The 16,543-nt window shown below is 39.9% G+C and overlaps 2 protein-coding genes across 2 annotated transcripts; both read right to left on the bottom strand.

Annotated features, from left to right (window-relative positions):
• Positions 1-1,158: 1,158 nt before the first annotated feature.
• Positions 1,159-2,109, bottom strand: OR11H7 (olfactory receptor family 11 subfamily H member 7). Its single transcript, XM_038557597.1, has one exon. The coding sequence runs from the start codon at positions 2,101-2,103 to the stop codon at positions 1,159-1,161; it is 945 nt and encodes a 314-aa protein (XP_038413525.1). The 5' UTR covers positions 2,104-2,109.
• A 4,660-nt stretch (positions 2,110-6,769) lies between these two features.
• OR11H6 (olfactory receptor family 11 subfamily H member 6) lies at positions 6,770-7,763 on the bottom strand. The gene is given in 2 exon segments (XM_038557596.1): positions 6,770-7,597; positions 7,599-7,763. Coding segments are annotated over 2 exon segments (993 nt in total).

Here is a 16,543-nt window from a genome sequence, read left to right as displayed (position 1 = left end):
AAGCAAAGATGAAAGACTTTTCCTTGCATATTGTTTCCCTATCGTTTGACAGAAGTTTGTATGTTGATTTTTCTCTTGTGGAGTGCTTTCTTTTTTGGGGGGTTGCTCTCTAAATTGTAGTTTCCTGATGTAGGCAGTGCTTCATTGGTTAGCTTCTTATGACTTCTTTCATTTCTGGATTCTGGTGACCCACTCCATAAGACTCACTTTTGGGGTTGTCTTATTCTCCAAGTAGTGCTTATGGGTGAAATCTCTTTCAAGATCGTCCAAGTTGGTTATTTTCCATGAGCCCTATCTAGGCTAAATGTGAGTATTCTATATTTGCTCTACTATTGGTGGGAATTCATTTTGCTCCTGTTATGATTCATTTTCTTTGTGGGATTGCATACTAACAATTCACCAAAGATAATTTTCCTTATGGCTTGCACAAAATTTCTAGCCTTCCCTTGTACACTGTTGATGAGCGTAATGTGTAAGAATTGTGAAACTGAAGTTGCAGTCTCTTAGTGTAGCCAACATTGATGTGTGGGGTGTCTGCCAAAAATCCAGTAAAGAATGAAAGATTTATACAATCTGAAGAGAAACCAGAGTATTCTATAAAAAATCCAGGCAAAAGTCATTTTATGTGTTATGTGTCTTTTTAAAAATTTTTAAAAAAGATTTTATTTATTTATTCATGAGAGACACAGAGAAAGAGAAAGAGGCAGACACAGGCTCCATGCGGGGAGCCCAACATGGGACTCAATCCTGGGTCTCCAGGATCACACCCTGGGCCAAAAGTCACGCCAAACCACTGAGCCACCTGGGCTGCCCATGTTATGTGTCTTTTTAATGAAGCTCTAGAAAACCATGTAAGCAAATAACAAGTTTGATTCATATCGTTAACAAAGTTGTATGGACAGAGATTGCATATTGGAAAAGTCAAAGCCTCCCTGGAAGTAAATATTAAGATTTTTAAGATCTCTTTGTTGGGTGGCAAACTCCAGGGTAACACATCTATGACACTAAAAGCACATCAAATTATGATCAAATACATGATGAATTTTGCTTTGCACCACAAGACCATCATGATTATGAATAAAACCAAGCCAGTTCGGGTTTGAAGAAGATTACTGTCCAACTTTGAGAAAAAGAATCGTTGGTTTTCACAAAATCTATTCATGAGGGTTTGAGGATTTTCATTCCACAAATGACCTGACGGAGGGCGAATTTCATGTCCCTGTTGCGTAGGCTGTAGATGAAGGGGTTTAAGACTGGTGTCACTACAGAGTATATCAGTGTGATGACCTTATGCATAGCAACTGAGTTGCCAGATGTGGGACTTACATACATTGCCATTATGGTTCCGTAAAACAGAGACACCACAACTAAGTGAGATCCAGAGGTAGAGAAGGCCTTTTGCCGTCCAGCTGAAGAAGGAACCTGAAGCACAGCTCTGAGCACCAGGGCATAGGACCCAAGAATGTACAAAATGGTGAGAATGATGATAAGAGAGCTCACAGAATGGGATACATGCTCTATGATGGGTGCGGGGGCACAGGACAATGTGATCAGTGGGTCCACATCACACAGAAAGTGGTCAATAATGTTGGGACCACAAAAGGGTAGTTGAGAAATGAAGAATATAGTGATCCCATGTCCAAGGAAACCAATGAGCCAACAAAGCAACACCAGAATGACACAGAGATGCCCAGTCATAATGGAGGGGTAGTGCAGTGGATGGCAGATGGCCAGGTACCTATCATACGCCATGACACAGAGGAAGAAGCACTCAGTTGTGCCCAGGGAAAAGAAGAAGTAGAACTGAGCGAAGCAACCAGAGAACGATATGGTCTTTGTTTTGGAAAGTAAATTGACCAGCATGTTGGGAATGGTGCAAGTCACATACCAGATTTCTAGGAAGGAGAAGTTTGCCAGGAGCACATACATAGGGGTATGGAGTCGATGGTCCCATCTCACTGCACAAATGATGGCCGTATTCCCAGTTAGAGTCAAGATATAGACCAACAAAATCATTGAGAAAAGCATGATCTGTATTTTCCAGGGACCAGGAAAACCCAACAAGACAAACTGTGTCACAGTAGATATCTCTGACTTATTCATGGTCTCCAAACTGTGGAGAGAAGACAGTGACAAGTCATTTTGCTGCTGACACATTTGAGACTTCTCTTAGGAGAGGCAGTTTGAGTGATGCAGGCAGACGTATTAAACATTCTATAAGAAGTGTTGAATAAATCCTGCTCTATTTTGAGTGAGGCATTTGGCCCTGATTCTTTGTAAATGTACAATTTAAGGCTGCTTGAACTTTCTCTGACAGAGGGCAAAATCAGTTAAATTTCATCTTCTTTTGATATAAACAAATACTTGAGTTAGAGGCAAAAATGGCTTGTTTTATATTTAATTTTTTTCAGTGAAAGTTGTTCATATACATCAGTTAGTGCACTTCACTTCAAAATGTGAGTACACAAATGCTAGTATTTAAAAATAGGTTTGTATCAGACACATTTTATAGATTTGACTGGTTTGAGCTTTGACATTATCACAAATTCTCTGTCTCCTTCACCTTTTCCTCCAGCTATTTCCATTAGGATATTTATTTTCTATCACTTTTTAATGATACTGGGAGAAAATCCACAAGGATATTCAGATAGTAGATTTTTACTGCTATTTCCTATTTAAAGATGTTTACAGTGGACTAAAGCTCATTTATAATTTGGTATTTAATGCTTTGTTTTTTAACAATGAAAAGTCACTATAATTCACTTAATGGCCAATTTATAATGCTTCATATACATTTAAAATATGTCATTAAAGACGAATATTACATATGCAATATATTGGGGAATGAAATTAAAATCACCAGGAGATTGTCTTCTAAAACTCACTGATGTGACAAGTCTTTCTTAAAATCCACTATCTGGAAGATTTTACTTTAGCTTATTATTTTATTTTATTTTATTTTATTTTATATTATTTTATTTTATTTTATTATTTTATTTTATTTTTACTTTAGCTTATTTAAAAAGTACTCCCAGGGGATCGCTGGGTGGCTCAGCAGTTTAGCACCTGCCCTTGGCCCAGGGCGTGATCCTGGAGTCCCGGGATTGAGTCCCACATCGGGCTCCCTGCGTGGAGCCTGCTTCTCCCTCTGCCTGTGTCTCTGCCTCTCTCTCTCTCTCTCTCTGTGTCTCTCTCATGAATAAATAAATAAAATCTTAAAAAAAATAAAAATACTCCCAATTGCAATAGAAAACAAGACTTGTCTTTATTCCTTAACAGCACCATCATCAAAGATGATGTCTTTTTAAGAATCAAGTACAGCTCAGAGAAGAGAGCACAATGATAGCTTTAACATCTTGGAATCTCCAGAAAATTTTTAACAAGATACTTCTAACTTTGATAAGAGGACAGTTTTCCTTAAAAATAGTTTTGATAGAAGTGGTGTATATAGGATATTCATAGTCCTCCCTGAACATAATCTAATAGAAAAAATCCTTCTATTCAGTGATGTTATATTAAGCAACATAAATGTATTTATAATGAAGCAACAGTTACATTTTCACTAAATGAATAATGCCTAACATGAAATATGAACCTATTCATCTAGAAGCAAACATAACCTTCCTATTGGACTGGTTAAATCCAAGAAGGTTGTAGTCTTATGGACAAGAAACCAAAAGAAAGATATTAAAAGATGGGGATAAATTCTTTATAATCTTTTGAACCAGGATGATTATGAAGAAGTAAGCTAACCTGCATTGATCATCATTTTGGTTCAGGGTTTCATAGAATAGATCATTTTGTGAGAAACAAATGGTTCCCCCCCTATGGGAACTCTATGCTTTCCAAGCAAGAGACCTCTTTTCTCAAAAAGACAAGAAAGCAGTGATGCAGGGAGCAGCCACTTACCACCTAGAACAACAGCAACAATGACTTGAATCAGATTCACAAATCAATATACACAAGAATCCATGTATTTGAGCTATCAACCACTCTGACATTAAAAAAAAAAAAAAAAAAAAAAAAAAGACCTCACAGAACAACTATTAGCTACAGGGCAAGTGTGGTAAATGAATTTCACAAATACTTTTCAATATGATTATAAGAAGCTGTTTCTAACATATTCACTGTTAAATCTTATCTGAATCTTACTCGTTATACACACTGATTTGATTTTACCCTTAAAATTTCTTTTTTAATGCCACCTCTCCTGAAGGCGGAGATGAGTAATGGGATGGACAAAGAGGTGATAGCTGAGAGAGGAGACCAACACAAAACATACAAAACAAATCCCTGTTTTCTTTTGGTTTCAGCACCAATGGATGGAGCTAGTTCCATACTGTTTTGTTCAAAATATCTATGAAAGTCATACCGTTCCTGGTGCCCCAGCTGCTTCCTGAGAAGAGGAAGATCTGTGGATGACTTTGGCACCACTTAGTGCACTCATTTCGGGGGAGTGTAAGTTCCAGGGTAATCTAAATACTCTGAGAGTTTTGTTTTTGCTTTCGAGATGTGAGTGACCAGTATTCCTTGATACTCAATCTCTTGACCATATTGAATGAACAAATGTATAGTTGCATAGGCCCACCTGTGGTGCATAATAGCAGCAATGCCCATCGTAGATGATGTTTCCTATATAGGAAGTTTTCTTAGGTCATCCTGGGGAGAGCCATAGGGAGGTCACAAAGATTCTCTCCTTCACTGCCCTTAATCCTTAATGTGGAAGCTTAATGTGTGCGAGCTTCATGTATTAATTTATTTCACATCCCTTGCACCATAAGATTCTAGTGGCTGATTTCCAACAGAGTGTGCTAAAGCTGTGCGCTGGTTTTAACTTATGTGTCTGTTTAGCCATTGTTGAGAATGCTCACGTATGATCCTATAACTTTCCATTCCTTCCCTAGGGACCTTCTTCCTTCCTGTCTGGGGGTTTCACTAATATTTCTGACAAGTTGGCCCATAGTGATTAGTAGATAATGTGCTTCACTGACTCCCTGGGGACCCCATAATCTCTTTAAGTTTGTGTTTCTCAAACAAGTATGTGATTCTGTGCCATGGGATACACACAGCCCCTAATTAAATGTCTTCCAGAAAGAGTTTTACTCAGAGAAGATAAAGATAATTTTGTAGTATACCAAATGCATACAGTGGCACAGAAAGTATAATTTGTGATTATTTTTAAGATAAAACTTTGTCTTTAAAAGGAATACTGTCCCCAAATGCCCCATGTTCTCTGACCATTGTTGCCAAACATTCTTTGGTGGTGAAAAGGTTTAAGAAATGCTGTAGGAGAGTATTTAATCACCTAGCACCACCAGCAAGGCTATCTTCTTGGTACGCCTAATTTCATTTCCAATATGGTCATAACTAAAAGGAAATGCTTGGGATCCCTGGGTGGCGCAGCGGTTTGGCGCCTGCCTTTGGCCCAGGGCACGATCCTGGAGACCCGGGATCGAATCCCATATCAGGCTCCCGATGCATGGAGCCTGCTTCTCCCTCTGCCTGTGTCTCTGCCTCTCTCTCTCTCTCTCTCTCTCTCTGTGACTATCATAAAATAAATTTAAAAAAAAAAATAAAAGGAAATGCTTTCATTTTAAGTAGATTGGCCCCTCAGCTAGTGGATTTCCTGTTCCAGCATGGGCACAAAGATGGATTTGTTCCTGGTATAATTTTCTCTTAATACTTTTCCAACTGAGACTTTGCCCTGTAGGTTTCTGAGAGGCATAAAAGTACGTTTAGGACATTGTTATTCCACATCACAAGTGGCATTGTTACAATTGATTTGGGAAAACATTATGAGCGAAGATGCCCAACTGGGAGAACGTATAGATGATTATTGTGAAGTGCAGGGCTTAGAAGGCTGGATGGAGCAGTCTAGAGAATGAGGGCTTTGAATGGCAGGAGAATTTGTACTTTAAGTGATAGAAGGATGAAGATACTCTGTTTTCAGTGTGAAAGACAGCTTTAAACAATAAAAAAGTCCATTACTGGGTGGGTTTATTTGTTTAATTTTTGGTGGCATTTTGGTCCATTGCCTTTAAGAATATTTAATTTTCCAAATTTGGAAGATTGCACCCTCTATTGAAAAGCTCCAGGTACACATGAATTTCATTTTTTCCACCAGCTAAGATTAAAACAGTGAAGATACATCATAGACAAAAAATATATATAAAACAACAAAATATAATTACTTAGCAAGGTAACCCATGTTTAAAATGTTTTATTTAGCATGTTTCATTGATGAGCTGAACTTGAATTGCTAAGGGACTATGAAAAAACAAATATCTTCCTCTACTTAAGTATGAGCAATAACACGACTTACTGAAGCCATTCTCTATTGTTTTTTAAATAAATAATCAAGGTCGGAGTGACACATTCTGCTTCTCTTTCTTTTTAAAAATTTTTTTTATTTAAATTCAATTTAGTTAACTTAAAGTGTATTATTAGTTTCAGGGGTAGAATTTAGTGATTCATCAGTTGCATGCATGTATTAACACCCAGTGCTCTTTACATCAAGTGCCCTCCTTAATGCCTGTCACTCCATAACCCCATCCCCCCATGCACCTCTCTTCCAGCATCCCTCAGTTTGTTTTCTATACTTAAGAGTCTCTTATGGTTTGCCCCCCTCTCTGTTTTTATCTTATTTTATTTTTCCTTCCCCTCTCCTATGTTCACGTTTTGTTTCTTAAATTTCACGTATGAGTGAAATCATATGTTACTTGTCTTTCTCTGACTGATTTTGCTTAGCATAATGCCCTCTAAAGATGTTTCAGTTTTGGTTACTTCTTAATCCTAGGACTTTCTTTAGGGCATCTTTCATGTCTTTGTTTCGGAGACTATAGATAAGGGGGTTTAAGAGTGGAGTCACTGCCGAGTATACCAGAGTGATGATCTTTTGCATTCCCGTCGGATTCCCTGATGTCGGGCTCACATACATCACCATAAGGGTTCCATAGAATAGAGACACCACCATTAGATGGGACCCACACGTGGAGAATGCTTTAGTTCGACCTGCACCAGAAGGAATGCGAAGCACAGCTCTGAGAACCAGGGTGTAAGATCCCAGGATGAAGAGGAAGGGCCCGAAGATAATCAGTGAATTGAAGGTGTAACAGAGAAGCTCAGTGGAAGGAGCAGGGATGCAGGCCAGTGCGAACAGTGGGCCTGGGTCACACACAAAGTGATCAATGATGTTGGGTCCACAGAATGGAAGTTGGGAGATGAGGACAATGGGGACTGGATAGCAGAGAAATCCACTCACCCAGCAAACACAGACCAGGGCCACACAGAGCTTCCCAGTCATGATGGAGGGGTAATGGAGTGGGCGACAGATGGCGAGGTACCGATCATAAGCCATGACTGATAAGAAGAAACACTCTGTTGTACCCAGTGAGAAAAAGAAGTAGAATTGAAGGAAGCACCCAGTGAAGGAGATGGTCTTGGTCTCGGAAAGGATGTTGACCAGCATACTTGGGACAGTGGAGGAGGTGTACCAGATCTCTAGGAAGGCAAAGTTTCCCAAGAAGATGTACATGGGTGTGTGAAGCTGCTTGTCCCATTTCACTATGCAGACAATAATCCCATTCCCCAGCAGGGTGAAGGAGATAGATCACCAGGATGAATGAGAAGAAAAAGTTCTGCATCTCCCTTTGACCAGGGAAACCCAGGAGGACAAACTCGGACACAAAACGCATTGTTGTGTTCTGGGATTCCAAAGCTGTTAGAGAAGCAGAGATAACCAATGAGTGAATAATGATGAGCATTAGTAGGTTTTGCTAACAATTCACTTGTAAATGAACAAAGTATTTTTACTTTACATGATCTCATTTGATCTTCCAAATGACCCTTGAGCTGTAAGGAAATGTGCTTCATTTCCCTTTTCCAGATAAAAAAACTGAAGTTCAGAGAAATTTAAGGGATTTACTTAAATATGCAAAACCATTAACTCCTAGATACACTGGCCCACTTAGAGATTGGTTTGGAGCAAAACTCACTCCATTTCAAATATTCCCATAACCCTGAGTCTCAGTAATGTCTCATTTTTTTTCATGTTAACATCATTGCCTCTTGGATATCCTTACATGTAAGCATACATTTTGGATATATCTCTTTACTTTGAAACAAAACTGAATATAAATCTGAAGCAATGAATTGTCTTCCTGGAGCGTCATATACAGAAGTCCAGTGACAAGCAGGTGAGTGGAACTGTGTGGTGGGAGTCTCGAGCCTTCTTGCTTTTCTGCCCTGAAGGAGGTACTCTAGCAACACTGGGATTTTGTAAGAGCAAATCATTTGTGTAGCCCCCTCTAGGTCATATTCTGCTAGGTGGCATCTGGATTTGTAGAACAATCTAGCTCGTTCCCTCTCGAGAAGCTTTGATTCCCTCAAAGCGCTTTATGTTGAGCAAAATCTGTCTTCTTTATTACTTCTTTGTACTGATCTGGGACTCTCCTTCGCTGAAGCTATATAGAATAAGTCTCATTCCTTTTCCATTATGGTGATAGTGGGGGGGAGGGCTTAAATAACAGATTGAAGCTATCTCCCCTATACAAGATTTTTTGGATGCCATTTTTTCCCCTGGCTTGTTTCCTCCTTAGCTGCACTTTTCTACATCATGGCTAGGTTCTTGAAGTAACTTGCAGCTAGTTATGTCCATTTTTTCTGGTATACAAAGCAATGTTCCTCCTCCTCCTCCTCCTTCCTTTTACTAGGAATTAAGCTTTAAACACTATAACTTTACATTCATCATTTTGCTTTTATCTAAATTAAATAATGAATTAGAAAGGTCACCTTAGGATATGCCAGAAGGATCTTCCTCATATTGGCTGAATTAGGAATGGAGATGTGAGTATAAATTTGGATGTTGCTAACAACCTTTCTATAGAACTATTGGTCCAGGCTTATTTCTTTATTTTTATTTTTAAAAATTTATATATTTGTCAAGCATGAGTGGGAGAAGGGGCAGAAGGAGAGAAAGAATCTCAGACAGGTTCCATGCTTAGCAGAGAGCCCAACACAGGGTTAGATCTCACGACTCCGAGATCATGACCTGAGCCAAAGTCAAGAGTTGGCTTCCTAACTGACTGAGCCACCCAGATGCCCCATGTCCAGGCCTATTTCCATATCCTAATTTCGCTAGGTAAAAACACCACCAATATTTTAAATTTAGTAACACATTGACTATGGAAGTAGGATAATTTACCATATTATTTATTAATGTTACTGTTAAGATACTTACAAAATTGCATCCTATGCCATTTATATAATCTTCAGGGAGCATGAGGCCTGCTTCTCAGTATTTAATCAAACCTGGAGCAAACTGAGAGTAAATATTTTATTGCCAAGGTAACTTTGGATATTTGTATTGATTAACAACATTTTTAGAATGATGAAAAAGACTCTGTAATAAACATGACTTTTATGAAAATCTAAATTTTGTCAAGTAAGTTAGTTCAATGGACTATAATTATGACCATATAGATAAAAATTTCTAGGAGAGTTATAATTTCAAATATACTTCCCAAACCATACCTGTATTTGCCAGACCACATGCTGTCATTTTTGGTCAGAAAATATAGTTATTTGGCTTAAAAGAAAAAAAAAGTTGACCTGAACTGAGGGGGGCACTTGATGGGATGAGCACTGGATGTTATGCTATATGTTGGCAAATTGAACTCCAATAAAAAATAAATAAATAAAAAAATAAATTATAGCACATTATCATTTACTTTTTCCATTTGGGCATTTAACAAATGTTTTTCACTATTATATTCCTAGCTAAGTCCTGAGGTACAATGGTAAGCATGAAAGATAAGATTTCTCCCCTTCTGGAATTTATGACTTCTATAAGCAATCAAGACTACCACCTGCATTAGTGTCTTGAACTGTGTGTTTCATAGCACACACCCAATTATACGTTGTCCTGAAAACAATATTTATTTGAGCTCATATTAAGTTAGATAAATCTATGTAGTAAGGGTAGCAGCATGATTGCCAACTTTATTTGACACGAATGAGATATTTTTGGCTTTTTAAGACAGTAGGCAGAGACATGAGACATGAACTGATTTACTCTACTCACAGGCCAGGACAAAAAAAAAAAAAGGAAAAGAAAAAGAAAAAGAAAAAAAGAAAGAAAGAAAGAAAGAAAGAAAGAAAGAAAAGAAAGAAAGAAAGAAAGAAAGAAAGAAAGAAAGAAAGAAAGAAAGAAAGAAAAAGGAATATAATTCCAATTCATGGTTTTTGACTTGGAACCAGACCTCATAAGTCTTAACTCCCTCCTGGTCGGCTGACTTCACGATGTCCAGGACATTTTGACATTTGTGCTGCACTGAAATTTTAGTTGCCTGTGGAATAGAGGATCAGGAAAAGGGATAAATGGGCTCCACAGACAATTTGAAATCTCTCTGCATCCATTCCTGCTTCCTCCGCCTCCAAAGTACATCATTAGTAGCTCAAAGGGTGAACCTAAATTCATTTCTTTCATCTTTTATTCACCTGAAGTGATACAACAAATGAGCAGCTGGAGAGAGGAGGAAGGACAAGGAGCGTGGACAGTCTTTGTGCGAACTGCTAAGGAAGCCGGATCTGTAACCGCAATTACTTGCTCGACATTTAAGCCACTTGCCCAGAGAAGTGCAGGAATTCTTTTTCATTTACATATTTATATTTTTAAGGTTAATTTGTAAATTTGGTCATTTGGTAAATTCGGTAAAGCCAAAGAACAAGGGACTTTGCTGAGGACTTTCTTGGCTTCCATTTTCCACTTGCCACTTAGCAAGAACTCTGAAAAATAAGAACATCCTGCTTTAGCTGCCCTGGTTGGAGGATATTTGTCAACCCAAACTACTAATCAATATTAGAAACAAAGCAGGACTCAGGCTTCATTCTAACCGAGGATTTAATGGCCTCTCAAAACATCCAAGACATTTGAGCCCCGTGTTCCCTAAGCGAGTTGTACAGTGGGAACTCTGATATTAGAGTGAATCCTTCGTGTGAATAGATTACCCCAGACACAAGTATGGTAGGAAAAGAGAACTGCAGGACCTAAGACCTCGTTCCTACAAAGCACAAAGGAACAAAGACTGGGGGGTTTACAGAAGAACCACAGGCTCTTAGTATGGACAGCAGGAGGTATACAGGGGCAGGGACGCCCTGATGCTCCAGACTTGCCTTACATGCTGGATGGGGTTTCTGGCTCCAAGGGGAAGATGTAAGGGAAGCCTCAGCCACAAGAACATCCTCATTTAACAATCAAAAAGGCCCATTCATGAGTGGAGAGCAGTGTTTGTGGCCCAAGAGACTTGCTTCCTTTTGTATTCTGAGCCAAATGAAATTTGTCTTTCCTGCCGGTCGTTTTGAAGAATTTATATGTCCCTCCTGAATAGGATTCATAGCTCCCAGCATGCTCACTGTTCGTGTGTCTCTGTGCGTGCATCTAATCCTATCTAATCCTGCCTATCTTTGTGTATATCTCCTCCAGTGGTTTGATTAGTAGGACACAGAGGTCTGAATAATATCCAAGAAGTCTTGTTGGCGGAGATATTCTTCCTCTAAGGAATTGATCTCCCTGGGGAAGAAGTGGAAGAGAGGAGTGAGTGGGACAGGTTAATGGGAGAGAAGAAAGAGAATGTGTGTGCCTGAGAGAGAGGGAGGGAGTGAGAGAGAGAGAGAGAGAGAGAGAGAGAGAGAGAGAGAGAGAGGAGAGGACCATGGTTTTGTAGGACAACCTGAAATCTGGCATTGTGATGCTCGTGGCTCTGGTTTTCTTTTTCAATACTCCCCTGGCTATTTGGGGTCTTTTCTGATTCCACACAAATCTTAAGATGAGTTGTTCCAACTCTCAGAAGAAACTCCATGGTATTTTGATAGGGATTGCATTGAACATGTAAATTGCCCTGGGGAGCTTGGACATTTTCACAATATTAATTCTTCCAATCCATGAGCATGGAATATTTTTCCATCTCTTTGTCTCTTCCTCAATACCTTTCAGAAGGTTCTGTAGTTTTTATACCTAAAACTTTACCTATTTGGTTAGGTTTATTCCTAGGTATCCTATGTTTTCGGGTACAATTGTAAATGGGATTGACTCCTTAATGTCTCTTTCTTCAGTCTCATTGTCAGTGTATAGAAATGCCACTGACTTCTGGGCAGTGAGTTTGTATTATGCCACCCTGCCAAATTGCTGTAGGAGTTCTAGCAATCTTGGGGTGGAGTCTTTTGGGTTTTCGATGTGAGAGTATCATGTCATCTGCGAAAAGGGAGAGTTTGACTTCTTTGCTAATTTGGATGCCTTTTATTTCTTTTTGTTGTCTGATTGCTGAGGCTAGGACATCTTAAGATGCTGCAAAAATTGGGACACCTGCACCCCAATGTTCACAGCAGCAATGTCCACAATAGCCAAACTGTGGAAGGAGCCTCAGTGTCCATCCACTGATGACTGGATAAAGAAGCTGTGGTCTATGTATACTGTGGAATATTCCTCAGCCATTAGAAATGACAAATACCCACCATTTGCTTCGACATGGTTGGAACTGGAGGGTGTTATGCTGAGTGAAATAAGTCAATTGGAGAAGGACAAACATTATATTGTTTCACTTTTATGGGGAATATAAAAAATAGTGAAAGGGATTATAGGGGAAAGGAGAAGAAAATGAGTGGGAAAAATTAGAGAGGGAGACAAACCATGAGAGATTCCTAACTCTGGGAAACGAACTAGGGGTGGTGGAAGGGGAGGTGGGCGGGAGGTGGGGGTGACTGGGAGAGGGCACTGAGGGGGGCCTTTGATGGAATGAGCACTGGGTGTTATGCTATATGTTGGCAAATCGAAGTTCAGTATAAACTGCATAAAGTTCAGTATAAAATGCAAAAAATATATATAAATAAGTAAAATAAAAAAATAAAGTCTAGTTTGTAATTATTGATTCGTATGTATTATTGCCATTTTATTACTTGTTTGTGGTTGTTTCTGAAGACTTTCTCTTATCCTTTTTGCCTTTCTCTCTTTTATGTTTTGCTGATTTTCTATAGTGATATATTTGGATTTATTTCTCTTTATTCTTTGCATATTTATTATTTTTTTGATATATGGTTACCATTATTTTGTATATTACCTCTTTTGCATATAGTAGTCTATATTAATTTGATGATTGTTCCAGTTTGAGTTCATTCTTTTTCCCTCTCCTGCCCACATTTTAGGTACATATTATATTTTATATCTTTTTTTTTGGTGAGTTCCTTGATTGATTTTTACAGAACTATTAATTTTTACTGCTTTTGTGTTTCCTACTTTATACTATTGTGCCCAAGATTGCGAATCCGAGAAACCACCAAGGAGCCGACACTGATGCAAGTACATGAGGGTTTATTGACAAGCTCAAGCTTGGGTCCAAGTGCACCCGACACAGTGGAGCAGGGACTTGGACCCCGAGGGGGGTTACAGCTGGGTTTTAAGGGCTGGCCTAGGGGACCTCCAGAAGCGGGGGAGGAATTTCTTAAGCTCTGTTTTCATTCCAATACAGGACTTTCTGTCTCTGTCAAGGGTGTTCTGCGGTTTTTCCTGTAAAGCTCAGTTCTTATTCCCAGGGGCCTGGGACTGCTGTACTTGTGCCAACGCTAAACTTGAGGTGGAATGGCCTTGATTTTCTCGGCCTCCACATATACATTTACTTTTTGTCTGTTCTTTTTTTTTTCCAAAGATTTTATTTATTTATTCATGAGAGAGAGAGAGAGAGAGAGAGAGATAGAGAGACAGAGACACAGGCAGAGGGAGAAGCAGGCTCCATGCAGGGAAAGTCAGGCATGTTTTTTGCTTTTAAAAGTAGTGACTTTTGGGCAGCCCCAGTGGCTCAGCGGTTTAGCGCTGCCTTCGGCCCAGGGCATGATCCTGGAGACCCGGGATCGAGTCCCGCCTCGGGCTCCCTGCATGGAGCCTGCTTCTCCCTCTGCCTGGGTCTCTGCCTCTCTCTCTGTGTCTGTCATGAATAAATAAAATAAAAATCTTAAAAAAGAAAGTAGTGACTTTATGAAGAAAAGGCCCTGGAGTGCCCTGCAATGAACAGTTTACCAGAACCTGGCACTTCAGGACAGTACCTTATACGTGTCGCTTATGCCCTGCTGTTGTGTCTGAGTCACGTTGCCTTTCACTGAAGTTCTCTGCACTGACTCTCCTATCGTGAGCTGCGCCAGTTTTCTGTGCTGTTAGTGGGACCCGTGTGGGCCAGATGTGAGGGAGTTGCCTGCCAGGGAACTTGGCTGAAGGGTGGTTGTGTTAGCAAAATTCATGCTGGACCACCAGTCCTGTGTTGGATTCTCTGAGGCACTGTGGTGGCTGGAGGCTGCATGCAGGGGCGGTTGGGATGTGAGACTGGGCATGGCCTATGAAGATGGGTGAGTGCAGCTGCCTGGGTGTGTGACAGTCGCTGGGGATGTGTAGGAGTGTGGCAGCTGGCACTGTGTGCAGCGGCGGCTGTGCCCCTGTATGTGGGCACTTTGGTGGTGGCTGGGGACACACAAGTGGGCACAGTGGGTCATCTGGGCCCCGTGCAGTGGCATCTGAGTACCTGGCTGCCAGGTGAGTGGCCTGTGCAGCATTAATAACATTGCTCTGAGCCCTGGGCTGAGGCTACTAGTGTCTGTGCGGCCCTGCCTCCTGAAGGTAGCTCAGAACTGTCTTCCATAAGCAACCACTGCCCCTCCCCCCATTATGTAAACTGCTGTTTTTGTGTTGCCTGTCTATGCAGGCTGCCAGCCCCTTAAGGGCAGCAGCTTAGCTGTCAGTCCCCTCCCAGCTCCCCCAGTGTTGGGTTAGCTGACTTTTAAAACTCCAGGCTCCAAGTCCCACTGGTTTTACAAACTTATGAAGTTCAGCCACTTTGGTTTTCAAAACTAAACATTATGGGGATTAGTCTTCCTCATGTGACCTTCCTGGTATGAGGGCCCATTTCTATCTCTTCCCATGGGCATGGCTCCCTCCCTCCAACAAGCAGCCTTCCTCTGCCTTTCTGACTTTCCTAACCTTTCAGTTGCAGCAGCTTCTCTATATTTAGTTGTGGAGTTTTTTCTGACAGTCTTTGTATTGCTCTCCAGTTTATTGACTTGAATGTAGATTCTATCTAGTTGTCAACATGGACAGGATGAGGTCAGAGTCCTCCTACTCCACCATCATCCTAAGCACTCCTCTCTATTATCTCTTACGATTGTTGTGAAAACATCATTCCGGAATTAGAAGTTTGTTTCTTAGAATCTAGGAGGACTTTCATTCATTTTAAGCAAAGGAGCTCCCTGGCTTTTCCCTCTCCCCAACTATGTATCCTCAAGGACAGATTACAGATACAAATTCCTTTAAAAATAGACCTTTTTATTTGACAACTAGAAATTAGAGTTCTAAAATGGCCATGCCTCTCTCTATTGTCCACGAAACTGTTATAATATAAATGGGATTATGTTACTCTGCTGCTCAAAAGTCTCCAAAAGCTTCCCATCTCAGTCAGAATTAAAAGTTCTTAATATGGTGTACAAGGTTCTGCACACTTTGGCCCTTCAATCATTCTGACTTTATCTTCAATTCTTACCCCTTAATCTCTCTACTTCTGACAAATCTACCTCCTTGCTGTTACTTGAACATAATTCTTCCTTGGAATCTTATAGAGAACCTATTTCCCTCTTCCTGGAATGCTCTTGCCTCAGGTGTCTACATGGCTCATTCTCTTATTGTCTCAAGCTTTTGCTTAAATGCTGCCGCCTTCATGTGGCCTTCCCTGATGATAATTTATTTAAAATTTTAACCCTTTGTCCCATACTTCCTCTCCTCACTCACCTTCCTCCATAGTGTCTATCACTTTTTTGGCATGCTATATATTGTACTTATTTTTTTAGTTGTCTGTCCTCCACTGGAAAGAAAACTCCACATGGATAGTGGTTTTTCAACATTTTAATCATGGTGTATCTCTGGTACTGAAGAGTGCTTAGAACATAGAAAATAGAATGAACCTTTTGTTGAAAGAATTACTACCACTTTATTTAATGCTAGGATATGTATCACTTATATAAACATGAAACTTTGTCTCTAACCTGGAAGACTCTCAACCATGCAGAGCCAAGGGATAAGAAAGTCATTCTGTTATTAAATCCTCTAAGTATGTATCCATTAGGCATTTAAATTAGATTCTTTATTCACTTTAAAAAATATTGGACTGTTTTGAGCAATGCCTTGAGTACACCAAGACTGAGCACCTGGGGTAACTACCATTGTTCTACCTTCTACTGCTGTTTCCCAATAACCAAAACTAAACAGTATGCAATAGTATGGTATGATGCCCTTATAATCACTGCCTACTGGAGTTATCCATTTTGAAAATATTGTTACATTTGGAATGTAAAATGAATCAGCTATGGTTTATCTCTACCAGGTTGGCTGAAGAATAAAACATTGAGGGTCTCCACTGAGAAATATTTTCTTTAAAATGTGCACTGTAGAATTAGTAGCAGTAAATCAAGTCTTTCTTAATTAATCTTTCATGTCTGGACATTGATTTGCTTGGTC

This window comes from Canis lupus, chromosome 15 (genome assembly GCF_011100685.1).
Source record: "Canis lupus familiaris isolate Mischka breed German Shepherd chromosome 15, alternate assembly UU_Cfam_GSD_1.0, whole genome shotgun sequence".
NCBI classification, from domain to species: Eukaryota; Metazoa; Chordata; class Mammalia; order Carnivora; family Canidae; genus Canis; species Canis lupus.
This window is presented reverse-complemented; position numbering and strand designations above follow the sequence as displayed.

Bases quoted from the DNA above. Each gene is read 5' to 3' on its own strand.
- OR11H7 (XM_038557597.1), bottom strand. From the start codon at position 2,103: ATGAATAAGTCAGAGATATCTACTGTGACACAGTTTGTCTTGTTGGGT.